The sequence below is a fragment of the Canis lupus genome, chromosome 17 (genome assembly GCF_003254725.2).
Source record: "Canis lupus dingo isolate Sandy chromosome 17, ASM325472v2, whole genome shotgun sequence".
Lineage (NCBI taxonomy): Eukaryota > Metazoa > Chordata > Mammalia > Carnivora > Canidae > Canis > Canis lupus.
In genome coordinates, this window is record NC_064259.1 from 57,659,836 (window position 1) to 57,677,472 (window position 17,637).

The following is a 17,637-nucleotide window of genomic DNA, read 5'->3' on the forward strand; positions in this document are numbered from 1 at the left end:
ATATACTTGGGAAAAAGTTTACTGATTATATATCTGATAATGAACTTATATGTAGAATATAAGAATTGGGAAAAAAAAGCCCAATTCAAAAAAATTGGGCAAAAGATTTCAATAGGCACATCACCAAAGAAGTTATGTGGATGGCAAAAACTACTAATGAGCTTGTTAGTCATTAGGGAAATAAAAATTAAAACCAAATAGATCAAGTGATTGATTCTTGATCTCAGTTCAGGTCTTGATCAAGAGCCATGCTAGGCATGGGGCCTATTTAAAAACAAACAAACAAAAAAACAGGGGCACCTGGGTGGCTCAGTGGTTGAGTGTCTACCTTGGGCTCAGGTCATGATCCCAGGGTCCTGGGATCAAGTCCTGCATCGGGCTCCCCATAAGGAGCTTGCTTCTCCCTCTGCCTAAGTCTCTGCCTTTCTCTCATGAATAAATAAATAAAATCTTTTAAAAAACCCACAAAAACAAATAGGAAACTATTACACACCTATTAGAATAGCTAAAATGAAAAATACTGACAATACCCAGTGCTGGTAAGGATCTAGAGCAACAGGAATTCTCATACATTCCTGATGAGAATCCAAAATGGAATAGTCATTCTGAAAACCATTTGGTAGGTTTATATTATATAAAGTTAAACACTTACCATATGATCTGGCAATTCTACTTCTACATACTTAGTCTGGAAAAATGAAAACATGTCCACACAAAAATTTGTACATGAAGGTTTTAGCAGTATTATTCACAACTGTTCAAAACTAAAAATAACCAAAATATCCTTCCACATATGAATGGACAAGCAACATGGTGTATCTGTACAACTCAGCAATAAGAAGGAGTGAACTATTTATATACAAACAACATGGACAAATCTGAAATGCATTATGCTAAGGGAAAGAAGCTAGTTTCAAATGGTTACATTCAGTGTATTTCCATTTAGGTGACATTCTGGAAAAGATAAAATTATAGTGATGAACGGATCACTATAGGGGTTAGAGATGGACGGAGAGGGAGAGACTGATGAAGGAATGTTAGAATTGTTCTGTATCCTGTCTGTGGTGTTGATTATAAGAATCTATTCACTAAGACTCACGGAACAGTAAACAACAACAACAACAACAACAAAAACAAGAAACAAACAAACAAACAAAAAACCCAAAATGAATTTGCTATATATAAGTTTTAAAACCATAAATTATGGTTGAAATATATTAGAGGTTGGACTCATCATCTTGGGTCAAACTGAAAGTCCACACATTCCACAATACAATGGATAGCAGTGCCATAAAATAGGGTGGTTGCTATTTATCCTCTCTGGTCACATGTACACAAGAATTTTTTTAATGTTATCATGTGGTTCTATTTATCATGGAGTCCTTCTCACTCTGAAAACACATTTGTTTTACCTTTTAAACCACACATTAAACACATAATGTGTAGTAACATTTTTTTGTAAGTGGAAATTTTGAAAATCCAAAAGAATCAACTGAATAACTACTTGTACTAAAAAGAGTTCAGTAAAGAGGCAAAATTTAAGATCAACATAAAAAATCAATTTCTTTCCTATATGCCAATTAGAAAAAGCAATAGGATAAAGGAGCCCATTAGGAGTAGCATGAACAACTAAACATTTTCTAAATAAGAAAGTAACATGTGGGTACCTGGGTGGCTCAGTGGTTGAGCATCTGCCTTCAGCTCTGGTCATATCCTGAGGTCCTGGCATCCTGCATCGGGCTCCCCACAGGGAGCTTCTTCCTCTGCCTATGTCTCTACCTCTCTCTGCGTTTCTCATAAATAAATAAAATCTGTAAAAAAAAAAAAAAAAAAAAGGAAGAAAGAAAGTAATATGCAAGACCTATGTGAGGAAAACAATAAAACCTGACTGAAAGACACAAAATATGACTTGATAAATGTTCCCAGGCAGAGAATCTTAGTATTGCAAAGATTATTAAATTTCCCAGCCTCCCAACATTAACTGGTAATGTCATGGCAATCTAAATAATTCCAGTTGAATTGTTTATGGACTGTGATAAGTTGATTCTCAAATTTATTTTCAATACTGGAAAAGAAAATATACAAAAAATGAAAAAGAACACAAAAATTGAAAAGAAATATTTCAAAACAAACTGCAACATTATAATGATTGAAATAGTGTGGTATTGCTGTAGACAGAGATAGTCTCATGTATGCAAAGGAATTAGTTTGCAGTAAAGATGGTATTTCAAATTATTGGAGGAAAGTACGAATTATCATCTATTCAGGGAAAAAGTTAAAGTAAGGTCCTGATTTTCCAATGTATAAAAAATAAACTCCAGAGATAAATATAAAAACAAAGTTAGAGAAATACTAGGAGAAAATACAGGAAAATATTTTATAATCTGGGAGAAAAGGGAAGCTTTTCTTTAAGAACAGTGAAGGAAAAATTTTACATGTGGACATTCAAAACTTCTGTACACAAATAACACTGAACAAAGGATAAAGAAAAGCTATAAGCAGTAAAATATATTGCAACCTTTTAAACAAAAGATTAAAATTTAAAATGTGTGAAAAGCTTCCATACAACTATAAGGAAAAATAATACATTAAGGAAACAAGCAGAGGATATGAACAGTTCATTCAAGAGAAGAACTTAAAAATGGCCAGTTTCTAAAATAATCTTCAATCATGTGTAAACAAAGATTTAGACTGAGATAGCTGTTTTCCTCATTGCGCTGGAAAACAAAATAAAAAGACTGGTCATATTGAGTATGGGAAAAGTGATGGAAATGCCAACCATATTCATCCACCGTGAGTGGAAGATAAATTGATCAAGCTTTCATATAGAATAGTTTTATCAAAATTGTAAGTGCCCTCTACCCACTGATTCTCTTGCAGAATTTCCTCCAGAAATAGTTGCACATGTGTATAAACAAAAATGTTTATTGCAGCATTGTTTAGGGTATAGCTAAGGTGCTGGAAGCAGATTATATGTGAACTCCACCACTAACTCATTTTCAGACCTTAGGCAAGTTAACATGTTTGTATCTCTGTTTTCTCATTTGTAAAGTGAAGAATAGGCTATTACAAACCGCAGAAGTTTGCTCTGATGTATGAAGAAGATAACATATGTAAAGTGCTTAGCATATGGCTGGCACAGAGAGTTCAACAAATAGTAGGTGGCATGAATAGTGAAAAATTTGAAATAACTTATATATTAAATATTAAATATTTATATATTGGAACAATCTCAGCAAACACATTTAAAGCTTCAACTCATGTACCAGATTACCTCACATCCATTTGGCATTCCAGTGGCCAAAGCAAGTTACACAGAGTCCACCTATCAGAAGGCACTGAAGTCACATGGAAAAGGGCATAGATGTATAATCATTTTATAGGATATGAATAGCCACATGTGAATAGTTTGGAACAGTAATACAATCTACTAAAGCTGGCTATCCATAACCCCACCACTGAGTATAAAGCCACATTGTGTGTGTTTGTGTGCTCTATTTACCTTTAGAACTTGTATCGTGGACCACACTCATGAGAAAAACACCATGGACCACTTTCTGGTGGATTTGCCAAGCAAATGAGGTTACAATGGGACCTCAACAATGAGGGATGATTTCTAATTTCCTGAGTCTCCACCCCTGAGATGTAGATACTTGAGTGATCACCAGGCTCATTCCCAACTTAAGTTTTTTGGTCCTTCACAATGCCCTGGACATTTAAATTTGTGTTTAGTTCCTTATTAAAAATTATTCAATTTTAATTTCATTTTCAGAACATCACTATAGGGTAGCTGTTATTATCCTTATTATAAATCACATCCTCAGCCTTTCAGAAGCACTTTCTGATTGTTAAAACTCTGATTATGAAGATTAATTTTACAGGCCAATTTTGAGCAGTTTTAGGGGATGGAAGTATGACAACTCCCTTGCATCAATGTTACAACAGTGCATTTCTGAGAAATGCAGATATGTGTGCAATGGGTGTGCTCATTTTTGAAACCTAAGACTCAGGTTTTATGGGGTTAGGGCACAACATAGCTTTGGGCTCTTGTCAACAAGAGCAGGAGAGAATTTTTAGGATTGTATCTTTTGCAAGCAAGATCACACTGTTGAAAGATATTTTTATGTAGGCTGAGTCACGAGAAACATTTTGCTTCATGGTTGTTATAGAAATGTCCTGTTCCTTCTGTGGAAATATGTCACAGAAGTTAAATTCCAGAGTTGGCAAACTCAAAAGCTTTCTGTGGCCAGGGTACGTGGATTGCACAACGTTATATGTTGTGCTTGATGAAGAAAAGAGTGTGAAACTGCACGTGGTAAATTTAATGGCAAGGCATGAGAGCTGAAAGGCATTCAAATAAAAAGAAAAAAAAAAAACAAACCCCAGCTCTGTAATCCAAAACACCTGTGGGAAAATTTTGACCCATGGCTAGTTTATAATCTTTGTCCTCAGAGATTAATTTGATAATATTCCAGTATTATACCCTCACCTTTGGTATTAAAGAGTAGTGGCAACTTTCTAAGCTGACTGGGTAAAGTAAATAAATAAATCTGTAAACCAGATTTATTTTGTTGATATACTTAAATGTGTACTCTCTATATACATTCCCCTGGATTTCTAGCTTTTAAATTTATTATGTGATATTTGATCTGAAAGATGGATAATCATATCAAAAGTCAAGATGAAGTTGTTTTCTCTTTTCTTGGGAGAGAGAAAACTCTTCTATCCTCCCAGTAGAATGATCTTTCCACTTTAGGGCCCTGACCTCAGCCTGGCCTGAGCCCAAAGGTCTAAGTCTACGTACCTAAGAAGAGGTTTGTACAAATTTTCATCTGTGGTCAAAGCTTTTACTCAGGCTTTATTACTAATTCACTGGATGCTGCTAGCCAGTATCCTGCTGTTACCCAACAGGAACATAATGGTCAACAAATAGCTTGTTTGCTAACCTGTGTGTGATCACGCTTGTTTTCATAGGGTGGGCAGATGCTAAGACCCATCAAGCGCATAATCTAGTTACATTAATCTTACTGAATGGCTCTTGCCAGAGGATTTACCTTCTCTGTAGAGTACTAAAACAAATAATTACTATGGTTTCATATTAATTATTTCTTATCTGTTCCAAAAATTAATATGAAACCATACTAATTATTTGTTCATAACCTAAGCAATGAATTTTAAAAGGAGTTGGGGTTAGATTTTATTCTGGCTGTTAGCAATGACTTCTTAGAAACAATGTTGCCTAAGTTTGCCCATCTGGGAAATGTCTTCTCTTGTGCTTCAGGGTTATAATGATCATGGCTCCTGGACTTTAGAATTGTTCTCTAGGCACCTCATTCAAACATCCGGTAATTCTACTTATTGAGTGCATTTATATGCTGACCACTGTTCTATGTACAGATTCAACATATCCCTAAAGTGAAATCCTTATCTTCCTTTCCTCAAACCAGCTGTTATCTCATGTATTCTCTATCTCAGCACTGGTATCAATATCCACCTAGTAATCCAAGGCCGAAGCCCCCAGCATCAATATAATTTCTTTCTTCCTCAGCCCTATATCCAGTCAATGACAGAGTCTCCTGCTGTACCCTTAACAACCTAAAGAATCTTTGCTAACCTTGCCTCAGTGCCTTTGTCCTGTGGTCTATCTTGAACAGTCTTCTTCCTGACTTCACACCACAGGTTCTCATCATTCAGATCTTAGCTCAAATGTCATCTTCTTGATGATATGCTCTTCAATCCACCCTACCTGATTTTTATTTGCTTATTGCCTGTATCTTCCTTTTAAAATATACACTTAATTTAAAATGTAAGTCTAATATAAGTATGTTTTACTTAAATGTCTTGAAAATGAGACTAGTGGGATCCCTGAGTGGCTCAGCGGTTGAGCATCTGCCTTTGGCCTGGTGTGTGATCCTGGGGTCCTGGGATCGAGTCCCATGTCGGGCTCTCTGCATGGAGCCTGCTTCTCCTTCCGCCTTTGTCTCTGCCTCTAGCTCTTTCTGTCTCTCATGAATGAATAAATAAAATCTTAAAAAAAAGAAAGAAAATGAGACTAGTGGCCTCTGTTTCCAGTGCCAAGAGTGTTTGACACATGGTAGGTACTCAGTATTTACAGAATGACTCCACACAAGATTAGCTTCACAAAACAGTGCTTTGGGTTTTTATGAATAAATCAACCCGAAGTTGTCTTTTTTGTAGCTCAGAACTAATCTCTCCCTTTTATTTTAAGGGTAGATGAGAACTGGGAGGGGAGTGGTGGTGGGTGCAATTTTAATTTGAGTTTCCTCAAGATAGAAGCACCAAGGTTAACCTAAATGGGACTAGTATTCTGATGGCATTACCCGGAGAATAATATGGTTCCTATTCTAGCTTTCCTCATCTAATGTGGGGACAATTCTAGTACCTATTTATAGGGTTACTGAGAGGGTCAAATGAGAAAATAAATCCTTGTAAAACTCTTAAGGCAGCACCTCTAACTGCATCATTAACTGCAGTTGTTTGGTTATTATAATTTTATAACCGTACACTACTAATTATAAATTACTGCATCATTAATCCACTCAAAGCTGATGTTGTGATGGTGACCCCTAACCTAACACATTGCTTCAATTTGCTCCCCATAATTCACTTGAGAAATGTGGTGGTGATGACGGTTTTCATGATTTTAATCTCCTACCATTCAGAAGTTCCTAATAGTGGTCTATAGCCAACGGGTAAGAGGATTTCAGGGCCCAAACCAGTTTATCACCTGTGCAAACTGAACTGAGCACACCGTCCTTTACATTCTTGCTGTGACTCGCTCGCTGGAGGACTGGGTCCATGTCTTGCTCAATTCTCTAACCCCAGAGTATATATGCACCTGGAGCATAGTTAGTGTTGCTAGTAAGTGAATGGCGAGCATAGTCCGACCTCCCGACCGGCCGAATGTAGGCAGTGTTCAACCGCTACGACCGTGAAAATGAGAGCCTAAGGGTTAACTGGGAGCAAAGCCGGCGCGCAGAACTCTGCGCAGGATACCTCCTCCCGCGGCGGCGGCGGCGGCGGAGGCTGCGCGCTGGGGTCGACCGGGTGGCTCGGGAAGGGAGCGCGCGGGCGCCGCGGGGCGGAGCCTCTATGGGCTGGGCGGGGCGGGGCGCGCGGGGGCCACGGGGCGGAGCCTCTGCGGCCGGGATGGAGCGCGCGGGCGCCGCGGGGCGGAGCCTCTATGGTCTGGGCGGGGCGCGCGGGCGCTGGGGGGCGGAGCCTCTGCAGCTTGGATGGAGTGCGCGGGCGCCGCGGGGCGGAGCCTGTGCGCGCTGGGCGGAGCGCGCGGGTGCTGGGGGGCGGAGCCTCTGCTGCTTGGATGAGCACGCGGGCGCCGCGGGGCGGAGCCTGTGCGCGCTGGACGGAGCGCGCGGGCGCTGGGGGGCGGAGCCTTTATGGGCTGGGCGGGGCGGGGCGCGCGGGGGCCACAGGGCGGAGCCTCTGCGGCTTGGATGGAGCGCGCGGGCGCCGCGGGGCGGAGCCTGTGCGCGCTGGGCGGAGCGCGCGGGCGCTGGGGGGCGGAGCCTCTGCGGCCGGGATGGAGCGCGCGGGCGCCGCGGGGCGGAGCTTGTGCGCGCTGGGCGGAGCGCGCGGGCGCTGGGGGGCGGAGCCTCTGCGGCTTGGATGGAGCACGCGGGCGCCGCGAGACTCTGCGGCCGGTATGGAGCGCGCGGGCGCTGGGAGGAGCGGAGGCGACATGCCGGGCTTCCTACTTGCGGTTCAGAGCCGGAGCCGAGGCGAGGCGGCGCGGACACGGGTGGAGGAGCAGGACCTACAGCAGTGGGGCCTGACAGGTTAGTGGCCCGCGGCCAGCTTCCTCCGGAGCCTGCCAACTCGGTGGGACTCGCTTCTGCTGGGCCGGGGGACCCCGCGCCGGGAACGGGCCTTCGGCGCCTTAGGCGCGCCGTCCTGTGGGATTTTTCCCTGCGGACTCCGGGCAGGGCCGTTCTTCCCCCTCACTGCGGAGGTGCTGGGTAGCCCTTGCCCTCGCCTGCGCCGCGCGGGGTGGAGGAGATTCCGGGTCCGCGGCCCGGCACACCCGCGCCAGAGCCGAGGAACTCGGGAGGGGGAGACCCTCCCCCAAGGTGAAACCTTTGTTTCTGAGGATGCAGAGGACGTCCTGGAGCCCCAAGGATATGAGTTTAAAGTTTCTGTACCGGCAGATTTGGAGGCCTGGCCTGGGGGATTTCGTGAGTTGTCCTATAAGACTGTCAGAACTCGCCTACTTCAGCTTTCTTCTTCATTCACCGTGCACGTACAAGCTCTTACATCATTTCCCATTGATTCATTCTCCCCCAGGACTCTATTTTCCACTATGCAGCTGACAAACAGTTATTAGTCCTTATCGCAGATCGTGTTTTATTTATACCAGTTCTTCCCTTGAAACTTTGAAGCTGGAAAATTGTGCACAGACAGCGACGGTGACACCATTTCCTGTGGATGGAAAAAGTCAGGCCCTATTTTATTTCCTGGCTCGGCCTTCGCCCGACTCACCACCTAACCTCTCCAATCCTCGATTTTTTTGAATTACAAAGTGGGGAATGCAGTGCAGGCTTTAACTGTATTATAGAAACTTGGATCAATAATAATCAGTGGTGTAGTCGTTAAATTCATTATTTATTCACTGCTACTGAGAGCCACATACAGTGAGATGTTAGGTACCGAGATGAGCAAATCAAATCAACACCGGGCCCTGCCCTCCTGGAGTTTCTACATTGGGGACTGTGAGTGCTTCCAGAAGTATAAACTAGTATTTATTGAACTCTTGTTAGGTACTAAATGCCAAGGAAGTGTGAGGTTTTGTTCATTCTCAGAATGAAACAGAAGATGCATTTCTCTGTCCACCTTAGAAGAGGAATGAAGAAGAATGGGTAGGATACAGACAGGAAAGAGAAAGACCTCTCCTTTCCTGTGTCTCTGAGGCTTTGTGAATGATTGCATCTGTGTCTGTAAGGACTGTGTATCCAATCTAAATAGGAATTTATGGACTGGTGTTTGTGTGGGTATCTTAACATATTTGTGTCTGTTTCTTTGCATGTGTTTTTAGGTATGATGCTTTGAGAACATTTGTGGGGGAAGACTAAATGAAGTGTGCACGTTGATACAGACTGCAAATAATACATTCTTTGTAGTCAGATCTTTCAGCCTTTTTCTAAATGATTTTTGCCTTTAGTATTTTGCATTGGCGGGACTTTACTACTCTAAGCTTATTGTTGTTGGCTTAATTTTTTTCTTTTTTAAAAAATTTTCATTATTTAAGGATTTTATTTATGTATTTGACAGAGAGAGCGAGCAGGTGCAGAGGTAGGCAGAGCGGCAAGCAGAGGGAGAGGGAGAATTAGTCTCTGAGTAGAAAGCCCAATGCAAGGCTTGATCCCAAGACCCTGGGATCACAACCTGAGCAGAAGGCAAATGCTTAACTGACTGAGCCACCCAGGCACCCCTTAATATTTTTCTTCTAGTACAGTAATGATCGCTTTATATTTAAATTTTTATTTCCATGGAGATATATTAGGAAGAAATTTGACAGTCTTTTTTTCTCTCAAATATGTAATGATTTACCCATTTTTTGAAAAGTGCTAAAGCAAGTATTTTGTTCTGCAGTATCCTTTCTAGTTATTAAAAAACTTTTAGTTGATCTTCTTCCCCTGAAGAGTGTCACAGATACATTCCATACATTCTAGTGAACTTCAGAAACCCAAAATACATTGGATCATAAAGGTATGTTAGGACCGCTTTGTTTTTGGAATAAACAGACTTATTACTTCTTGGTGTTTTTGCCTGCTTTTCCATGAGAGGCATACCTCAGAAATACTGCAAGTTGGTTTGATTAAAGACTACTGCAATAAACTGAATATTGTCATAAAGCAAGTCAAGTGAATTTTTTTCCCAGTGCATATAAATGTTATGTTTATACTATATTATAAACATAACATAGTTTATACTTATACTGTATTAAGTGTGCAGTAGCAATGTCAGAAAAACCCAATGTGCATACTTTAATTTAAAAAATCTTTACTGCTGAAAAATGCTTACTCATCATCTAAGCTTTCAGTAGGTTGTAATCACTGATCACAGATCATCATAACCAATACAGCAATGAGAAAGTTTGAAATATTGTGAGAATTACCGAAATATGACACACAGACCCAAAGTGAGCAAATGCTATTGGAAAAATGACACAGACTTGCTTAACTCAGTATTACACACCTTTAATTTATAAAAACAAAACAAAAACGACACAGCATCTGTGAAGAGCAGTAAAGTGAAGCACAATAATATGAGGTATGCCTGTACTCATCCTCCTGAGAAGTGGGCAAGAGAATTCAAACAGCTCTGTGATAGATATAGCTGATGGGCACCCTCACATTTATTGTTTCCCCAAACCCTAAGCCTGCCTTACCACATCCTAGAGGCTATAAAACAAAAGACTACATTTCCCAGACTCCCTTGTAGTTCTGTTGTGCATGATGACTGTGGGAGATTTGGAAGGGGAAATGAAGGAAAAACCACAGTCTGGGAGGGATTTCGGTTTTCTACATTTCCCTTGGAGACTAGACCTAACTTCAGGGAGATTAGGTGGATACTGAACATCCATTTTACTGGCACAGATTGTGGATGAGGTGGGTACAGTCCTGGAGCTGACGGAGTAATGATCTTGTGACATAATGGAAAATACGTATTGGCTCTGCCTTCTGGTTCCCAGAATAGGATGCCCAAAATCCTTGTGATTTCCTGGGTGAGAGGAGTATTTTTTGTTCTGTTGAGGTGTTTGAGTATGTTCCTGGATGGCTTTTGGGTGGGGGCTAGTCACAATAAAGAACAAGCCGAAATTAGAAGCTTGGAATTTGCAGCTCTGTCCCCCATTCTCTTGAGATGGGAAAAGGGCTGAAAATGAAGTTAAATGATCGATGATGCCTACATAATAATGCTTCCATGATAAATCTGAAAAGGGTTGGGAGAGGATAAAATGGGATTGTTTTCTTAGTTTTAATGATAGTTTGTTATAAGTGTGTAGAAATGCAACAAATTTCTGTGCATTTTGCATCCTGCAAATTCACTGAATTAATTTGTTCTAATAGTTTTTTGGTGGCATATTTAAGGTTTTCTGTGTATAGTATCATGTCATCTGCAAATAATGACAATTTTACTTCTTCCTTTCTGATTTGGATTCCTTTTTTTCCCCCTTGCCTAATTGCTGTGGCTAGGACTTCCAATACTATGTTGAATAAAAGTGACAAAAATAGGCATCTTTGTCTTATTCCTGATCTTAGAAGAAAAGCTTTCAGTTTTTCATCATTGAATATTGATGTTTGCTGTGGGCTTATCATATATGGCCTCTATTATGGTTTTTTAAAAATTTTTATTTATTTATGATAGTCACACACACACAGAGAAAGAGAGAGAGAGAGAGAGAGAGAGAGGCAGAGACACAGGCAGAAGCAAGCTCCATGCACCGGGAGCCCGATGTGGGATTCGATCCTGGGTCTCCAGGATCGCGCCCTGGGCCAAAGGCAGGTGCTAAACCGCTGCGCCACCCAGGGATCCCGGCCTCTATTATGTTGAAGTCAATTCCTTCTATACCTACTTTGTATAGAATTTTTATCATAAATGTGTGTTGATTTTGTCAGATGCTTTTTCTGCATCTATGAGATGGTTGCATGATTTTTATCCTTCATTTTGTTAATATGGTATATCAAATTGGTGGATGCTTATCCTTATTCCTGGAGTAAATCTACTTGATCATGATGTGGGATACTTTTAATGTATTACTGAATTCAGTTTTCTTTCTTTCTTTTCTTTTTTTAAAGATTTTATTTATTTACTCGTGAGAGACAGAGAGAGAGAGAGGCAGAGACACAGGCAGAGGGAGAAGCAGGCATCATACAGAGAGCCTGATGTGGGACTCGATCCAGGGTCTCCAGGATCACGCCCTGGGCTGCAGGTGGCACTAAACCGCTGCGCCACCAGGGCTGCCCCTGAATTCAGTTTTCTAATACTTTGTTGAGGTTGTTGCATTCATGTTCTTCAGGTACATTGACCTATAATTTTCTTGTTTGGATTTGGTATCAGGGCAATATCAAACTTGTAAAAATAATTTGGAAGAGTTCCTCCCTCCTCTTTTTTTGGAAAATTTTGAAAAGAATTGGTATCAATTCTTCTTTGAGTGTTTAGTAGAATCTATCAGTGAAGCCATCTGGTCCTGGACTTTTGTTTTTCAGGAGGATTTTATTTTATTTTTATTTTAAAAAATATTTTATTTATTTATTTATTTATTCATTCATTCATTCATTCATTCATGAGAGACACAGAGAAAGTCCTGGGCGGGGGGAGGCAGAGACACAGACAAAGGGAGAAGCAGGCTCCATGTAGGGAGCCTGACGTGGGACTTGATCCTGGGTCTCCAGGATCAGGCCCTGGGCCAAAGGTGGCGCTAAACCTCTGAGCCACCTGGGCTGCCCTTCAGGAGGATTTTGATTACTGATTCAATCTCTTTACTAGTAATTGGTCAATTCAGATTTTCTGTTTTTTCAAGTCTTGGAAGGTTGTATGTTTTATTTATTTTTTTTAATTTGAGAGAGAACGAAGGGGAGGGACAGAGGGAGAATCAGACTCCCTGCTGAGCAGGGAGCCCAATGTGAGGATCCATCCAGGACCCCAGGATCATGACCTGAGCCAAAGGCAGATGCTTAACCAAGTGAGCCACCCAGGTGTCCCAGGTTGTATGTTTCTAAAAATGTATTTACTTAGGTTGTCCAGTTTATTACTGTGTAATTGTTCATTGTAGTTTCTTATGCTCATTCGTATTTCCGTGGTTTCAATTGTAATGTCTCCTTTCGTTTTTTTTATTTTTTTATTTTTAATTTGTTATAGAGAGAGAGCAAGTGACCTTGCACACAAGGGGAGGGGCAGAAGGAGAGGGAGAGCGTCTCAAGCAGTGTCCATACTGAGCATTGAGTCAATGTGGAGATTGATTTCATGACCCTGAAATCATGACCTGAGCCAAAATGGAGAGTTGGACACTTAACCAACTGAGCCACCCAGGTGCCCCTCCTCTTTCATGTCTGATTCTGTTTATTTGAATCCTTTTTTTTTTCTTGGTGGATCTAGCTAAAGGGTTGCCAGTACTGTTTATCTCTTCAAAGAACTAACTCTTGGTTTCAATGATCTTTTCTTTGTCTTTTTAGTCTCTTTTTCATTTATATCTGCTCTGATCTTTGTTATTTTGTTCTGTCTGCTAACTTAGGCTTTATTTGTTTTTCCTTTTTCTGGTTCCTTGTAGTGTAAAGTTAGGTTGTTAATATGAGATTTTTCTTGTTTCTTGAGGTAGGCATTTTTCTCTGTGAACTTCCATGTTAGAACTGCTCTTGCTGCATCCCATAAGTTTTGGTATGTTGTATTTACATTTTCATTTGTCTCAAGGTGTTTTTTAATTTTGCTTTTGATTTTTTTCATTGACCCATTATTTGTTCAGTAGCATGTTGTTTAATCATATTTGAGAATTTTCCAGTTTTCTTCTTGCAATTGATTTTAGTTTCACACCATTATCATCAGAAAAGATGCTTGATATTTCAGGCTTATTTTGTGGCTTAACATATGATCAATCCTGGGAAATGTTCCATGTGCACTTGAGAAGACTACATTCTGGTGATTTTGGGTGGAATGTTCTATATATATCTATTAAGTCCATTTAGTCTAAAGTGTCACTTAAGGCTGATGTTTTACTGATTTTTTGTCTGGGTGATCTAACCATTGTTGTAAATTGGGGTATTAGAATCTCTTACTATTCTTGTATTGCTGTGTCTTATTATTATTGTATTTCTTACTATTGTATTTTCCTTTTAGGACTGTTGACATTTGCTTTATATATTTAGATGTTCCTATTTTGGGGTGCATAAATATTTACAAATGATATATCATCTTGTTGAGTTGACCCCTTTATGATTATGAAATTCCCTTTTTTGTGTCTTATTACAGTTTTTGTTTCAAAGTCTATTTTGTCTGTTATAGGTATAGCTATCCCTATTTTTTTTTTGTTTCCATTTGCATGGTATATCTTTTTCCATTCTTTTACTTTCACTTTGTTTATATACTTATGTCTGATGTGAGTCTCTTGTAGGCAGCATATAGATGGGTCTTGTTTTTTTATCGAGTTAGCCACTCTGTGTCTTTTAACTGGAGAATTTAGTCCATTAATATCTAAAGTGATTATTAGAATGTGTATTTATTGCCACTTTGTTAATTGTTTTCTGGTGGTTTTGTAGTTCTTTTGTTCCTTTCTTTCTTCTTTTGTGGTTTGATGACTTTCTATAGCGAGTGTGCTTGGATGCTTTTCTTACTATTTTTGTGTATCTACTATAGGTTTTTGCTTTGTGGTTACCATGAAGTTTATGTATAAAACTTATAACTGTCTACTTTAATTGATGGTAACTTAGTTTTGAACTCATTGTAAAGCTCTACATTTTTACTCTTCCCTCACTAGCATATTTTGTGTACCTTATCTAATTATTGTAGTTATGTTTATTTTTACTACTTTTGTCTTTTAATTTTCATCCTATTTTTATAAGTGCTTAATCTACTCCCTTTACTTTTTCCAGTGAGATTTATATTTTTATATTTTTTGTTACTAATTCCTTTCTTTTCAGGCCAAAGAAATCCCTTTAACATTTTTATAAGGCTGGTTTGTGGGTGATGAAGCCCATTAAGTTTTGCATCTCTGGAAAACTCGTTTTTTTTTCTTCAATTTTGAATGGTAACATTGTTGGGTAGAATACTCTTATTTGGAAATTTTTTTCTTTCAGCATTTTGAAAATATTGTGCCACTGTTCTGGCCTGCAAAGTTTCTGCTGATAAATCTGCTGATTGTCTTAAAGGAGGTCCCATATACATATCAAGTTGTTTTTCTCTTGCTACCTTTAATATTTCCTCTCTGCCTTTGACTTTTGACATGTTAATTAGAATGTACTTGTGGGTCTCTTTGGATTTATCTTTTTTTGGAACTTGTTGGACTTCCTGGATGTGAATTTTTTTTCCCCCTTTCTTAGGTTAGGGAAGTTTGCTTGTTTTCTTTTTTTCTTTCTTTAAAAATTAATTTTTTAAAATTCAGTTAATCAGCATATAGTGGCATTAGTATTAGAGGTAGAGTTTAGCGATTTATCAGTTGTATGTAACACTGAGTACTTAGTATATATCACATGCACTCTCTAATGTTCATCACCCAGTTTCCACATCATCCCACACTTCTTCTAGTAACCCTCAGTTTGTATCCTATGGTTAAGACTCTCTTATGCATTGACTCCCTCTCAGGTTTCATCTTGTTTTATTTTTTCCTGTCTTCCCCAGTGGTCCTTTGTTTTGTTTCTTAAATCCCACATATGGGTGAGATCATATGAAAATTGTCTTTCTCTGATTGACTTATTTTGCTGAGCATGATGCCCTCTAGTTCATCCATGTCGTTGCAGATAGCAAGATTTCATTTCTTTTTTGATGGCCGAGTAGTATTTCATTGTGTATATATAGCACATGTATTTTATTTATCTATCAACAGACATCTGGGCTTTTTCCATAGTTTGTTGTGGACATTTTTGCTATAAACGTTGGGGTGCAGGTGCCCCTTTGGATCACTACATTTTTATTGTTGGGGTAAATACCTACTAGTACAATTGCTGGGTTGTAGAGTAGTTCTATTTTCAAATTTTGATGGACATCCATACTATTGTATAGAGTGGCTGTACCAGCTTGCATTCCCATTAACAGTGTAAGAGGGTTCCCCTTCCTCTGCATTCTTGCTAACATCTGTTGATTCCTGACTCGTTAATTTTAGTCATTCTGACTGGTGTGAGGTAGGATCTCATTGTGGTTTTGATTTGCATTTCCCTGATGCCAAGTGATGTGGAACATTTTTTTCATGTGTCTGTTGGCCATTTGTTTTCTTTGGAGAAATGTCTGTTCATGTCTTCTGCCCATTTCTTGACTGGATTATTTTTTTCTTTGGCTGTTGAGTTTAATAAGTTCTTTATAGCTTTTGGATACCAGCCCTTTATCTGGTAAGACATTTACAAGTGTCTTCTCCTGTTCTGTCAGTTGTCTTTTAGTTTTGCTGACTGTTTCCTTGCTGTGAAGAAGCTTTTTATCTTGATGAAGTCCCAGTAGTTCATTTTTGCCTGTTTACCTTGTTTTTGCAGATGTATCTACCAAGATGTCACTGTGGCCAAGGTCACAGAGATTGCTGCCTGTATTTTCTTCTAGGATTTTGATGGATTCTTGTCTCACATTTAGGTCTTCCAACCATTTTGAGTTTATCTTTGTGTATGTTATAAGAAAATGGTCCAGTCTCATTCCCACCAACAGCTCAAGAGGGTTTCCCTTTCTCCGTATCTTTTCCAACATTTGTTTCCTGTCTTGTTAATTTTCACCATTCTCACTGGTATGAGGTAGTATCTCATTGTGGTTTTGATTTGTATTTCCCTGATAGCAAATGATGTGGACCATTTCTTCATGTGTTTATTGGTTGGCCATGTATATGACTTTTTTGGAGAAATATCTGTTCTTCTGCCCATTTCATGATTGGATTTTTTGTTTTTTGGGTGTTGAGTCTAATAAGTTATTTATAGATCTTGGATACTAGCCCTTTATCTGATATATCATTTATAAATATCTTCTCCCATTCTGTAGGTTGTCTTTTAGTTTTGTTGACTGTTTCTTTTGCTGTGCAGAAGCTTTTTATCCTTTTTGTCCCAATAGTTCCTTTTTGCTTTTGTTTCCCTTGCCTTCATAGATCTATCTTGCAAGAAGTTCCTGTGGACAAGTTCAAAAAGGGTGTTGCCTGTGTTCTTCTCTAGGATTTTGATGGATTTTTCTCTCACACTTAGATCTTTCAGTCATTTTGAGTTTATCTTTGTGTATGATAAAGAGAAAGGTCCAGTTTCATTCTTCTGCATGTGGCTGTCCAATTTTCCCAACACCATTTATTGAAGAGATTGTTCTTTTCCCAGTGGATAGTCTTTCCTGCTTTGTTGAATATTAGTTCACCATAGAGTTGAGGGTCCATTTCTGGGTTCTCTATTCTGTTCCATTGATCTATGTGTCTGTTTTTGTGCTGGTACCATACTTTCTTGATAGTTACAGCTTTATAATAGACCTTAAAGTCTGGAATTGTGATGCCACCAGTTTTGGTTTTCTTTTCAACATTCCATTGGCTATTTTGGGTCTTTTTTTATTCATACAAATTTTAGGATTATTTGTTCCAGCTCTGTGAAATAAGTTGATAGCACTTTGATAGAGATTGCATTGAAAGTGTAGATTGCTTTGAAAGCATAGGCATTTTCACAATATTTGTTTTTCCAATCCATGAGCATGGGTTTTTCCATTTCTTTGTGTCTTCTTCAATTTCTTTCATGAGTGTTATATAATTTTCAAAGTACAGATCCTTTACCTCTTTGGTTAGATTAATTTGTAAATATCTTACGGGTTTTGGTGCAGTTGTAAATGGTATCGATTCCTTCATTTCTCTTTCTTCTATCTCATTATTAGTGTATAGAAAAGCAACTGATTTCTGTGCATTGATTTTAGATCCTGCCATGTTGCTGAATTGCTGTGTGAGTTCTAGCAATC

At 39.3% G+C, this 17,637-nt stretch overlaps 1 protein-coding gene across 7 annotated transcripts in view; it reads left to right on the forward strand.

Annotated features, from left to right (window-relative positions):
* Nucleotides 1-7,627: 7,627 nt before the first annotated feature.
* Nucleotides 7,628-17,637, forward strand: part of CHD1L (chromodomain helicase DNA binding protein 1 like) — an 82,479-nt gene continuing 72,469 nt past the window's right edge. For 4 of the 7 annotated variants that reach the window (XM_049095504.1, XM_049095510.1, XM_049095506.1 and 1 more), the window contains exon 1: nt 7,629-7,817. In XM_049095504.1, coding sequence (XP_048951461.1) covers nt 7,685-7,817 — 133 coding nt within the window. In that variant the 5' untranslated portion in view covers nt 7,629-7,684. Of the gene's footprint in view, nt 7,818-17,637 lie in introns of all 7 variants that reach the window. The other 3 variants (XM_049095507.1, XM_049095509.1, XM_049095508.1) reach the window with 2 other exon arrangements.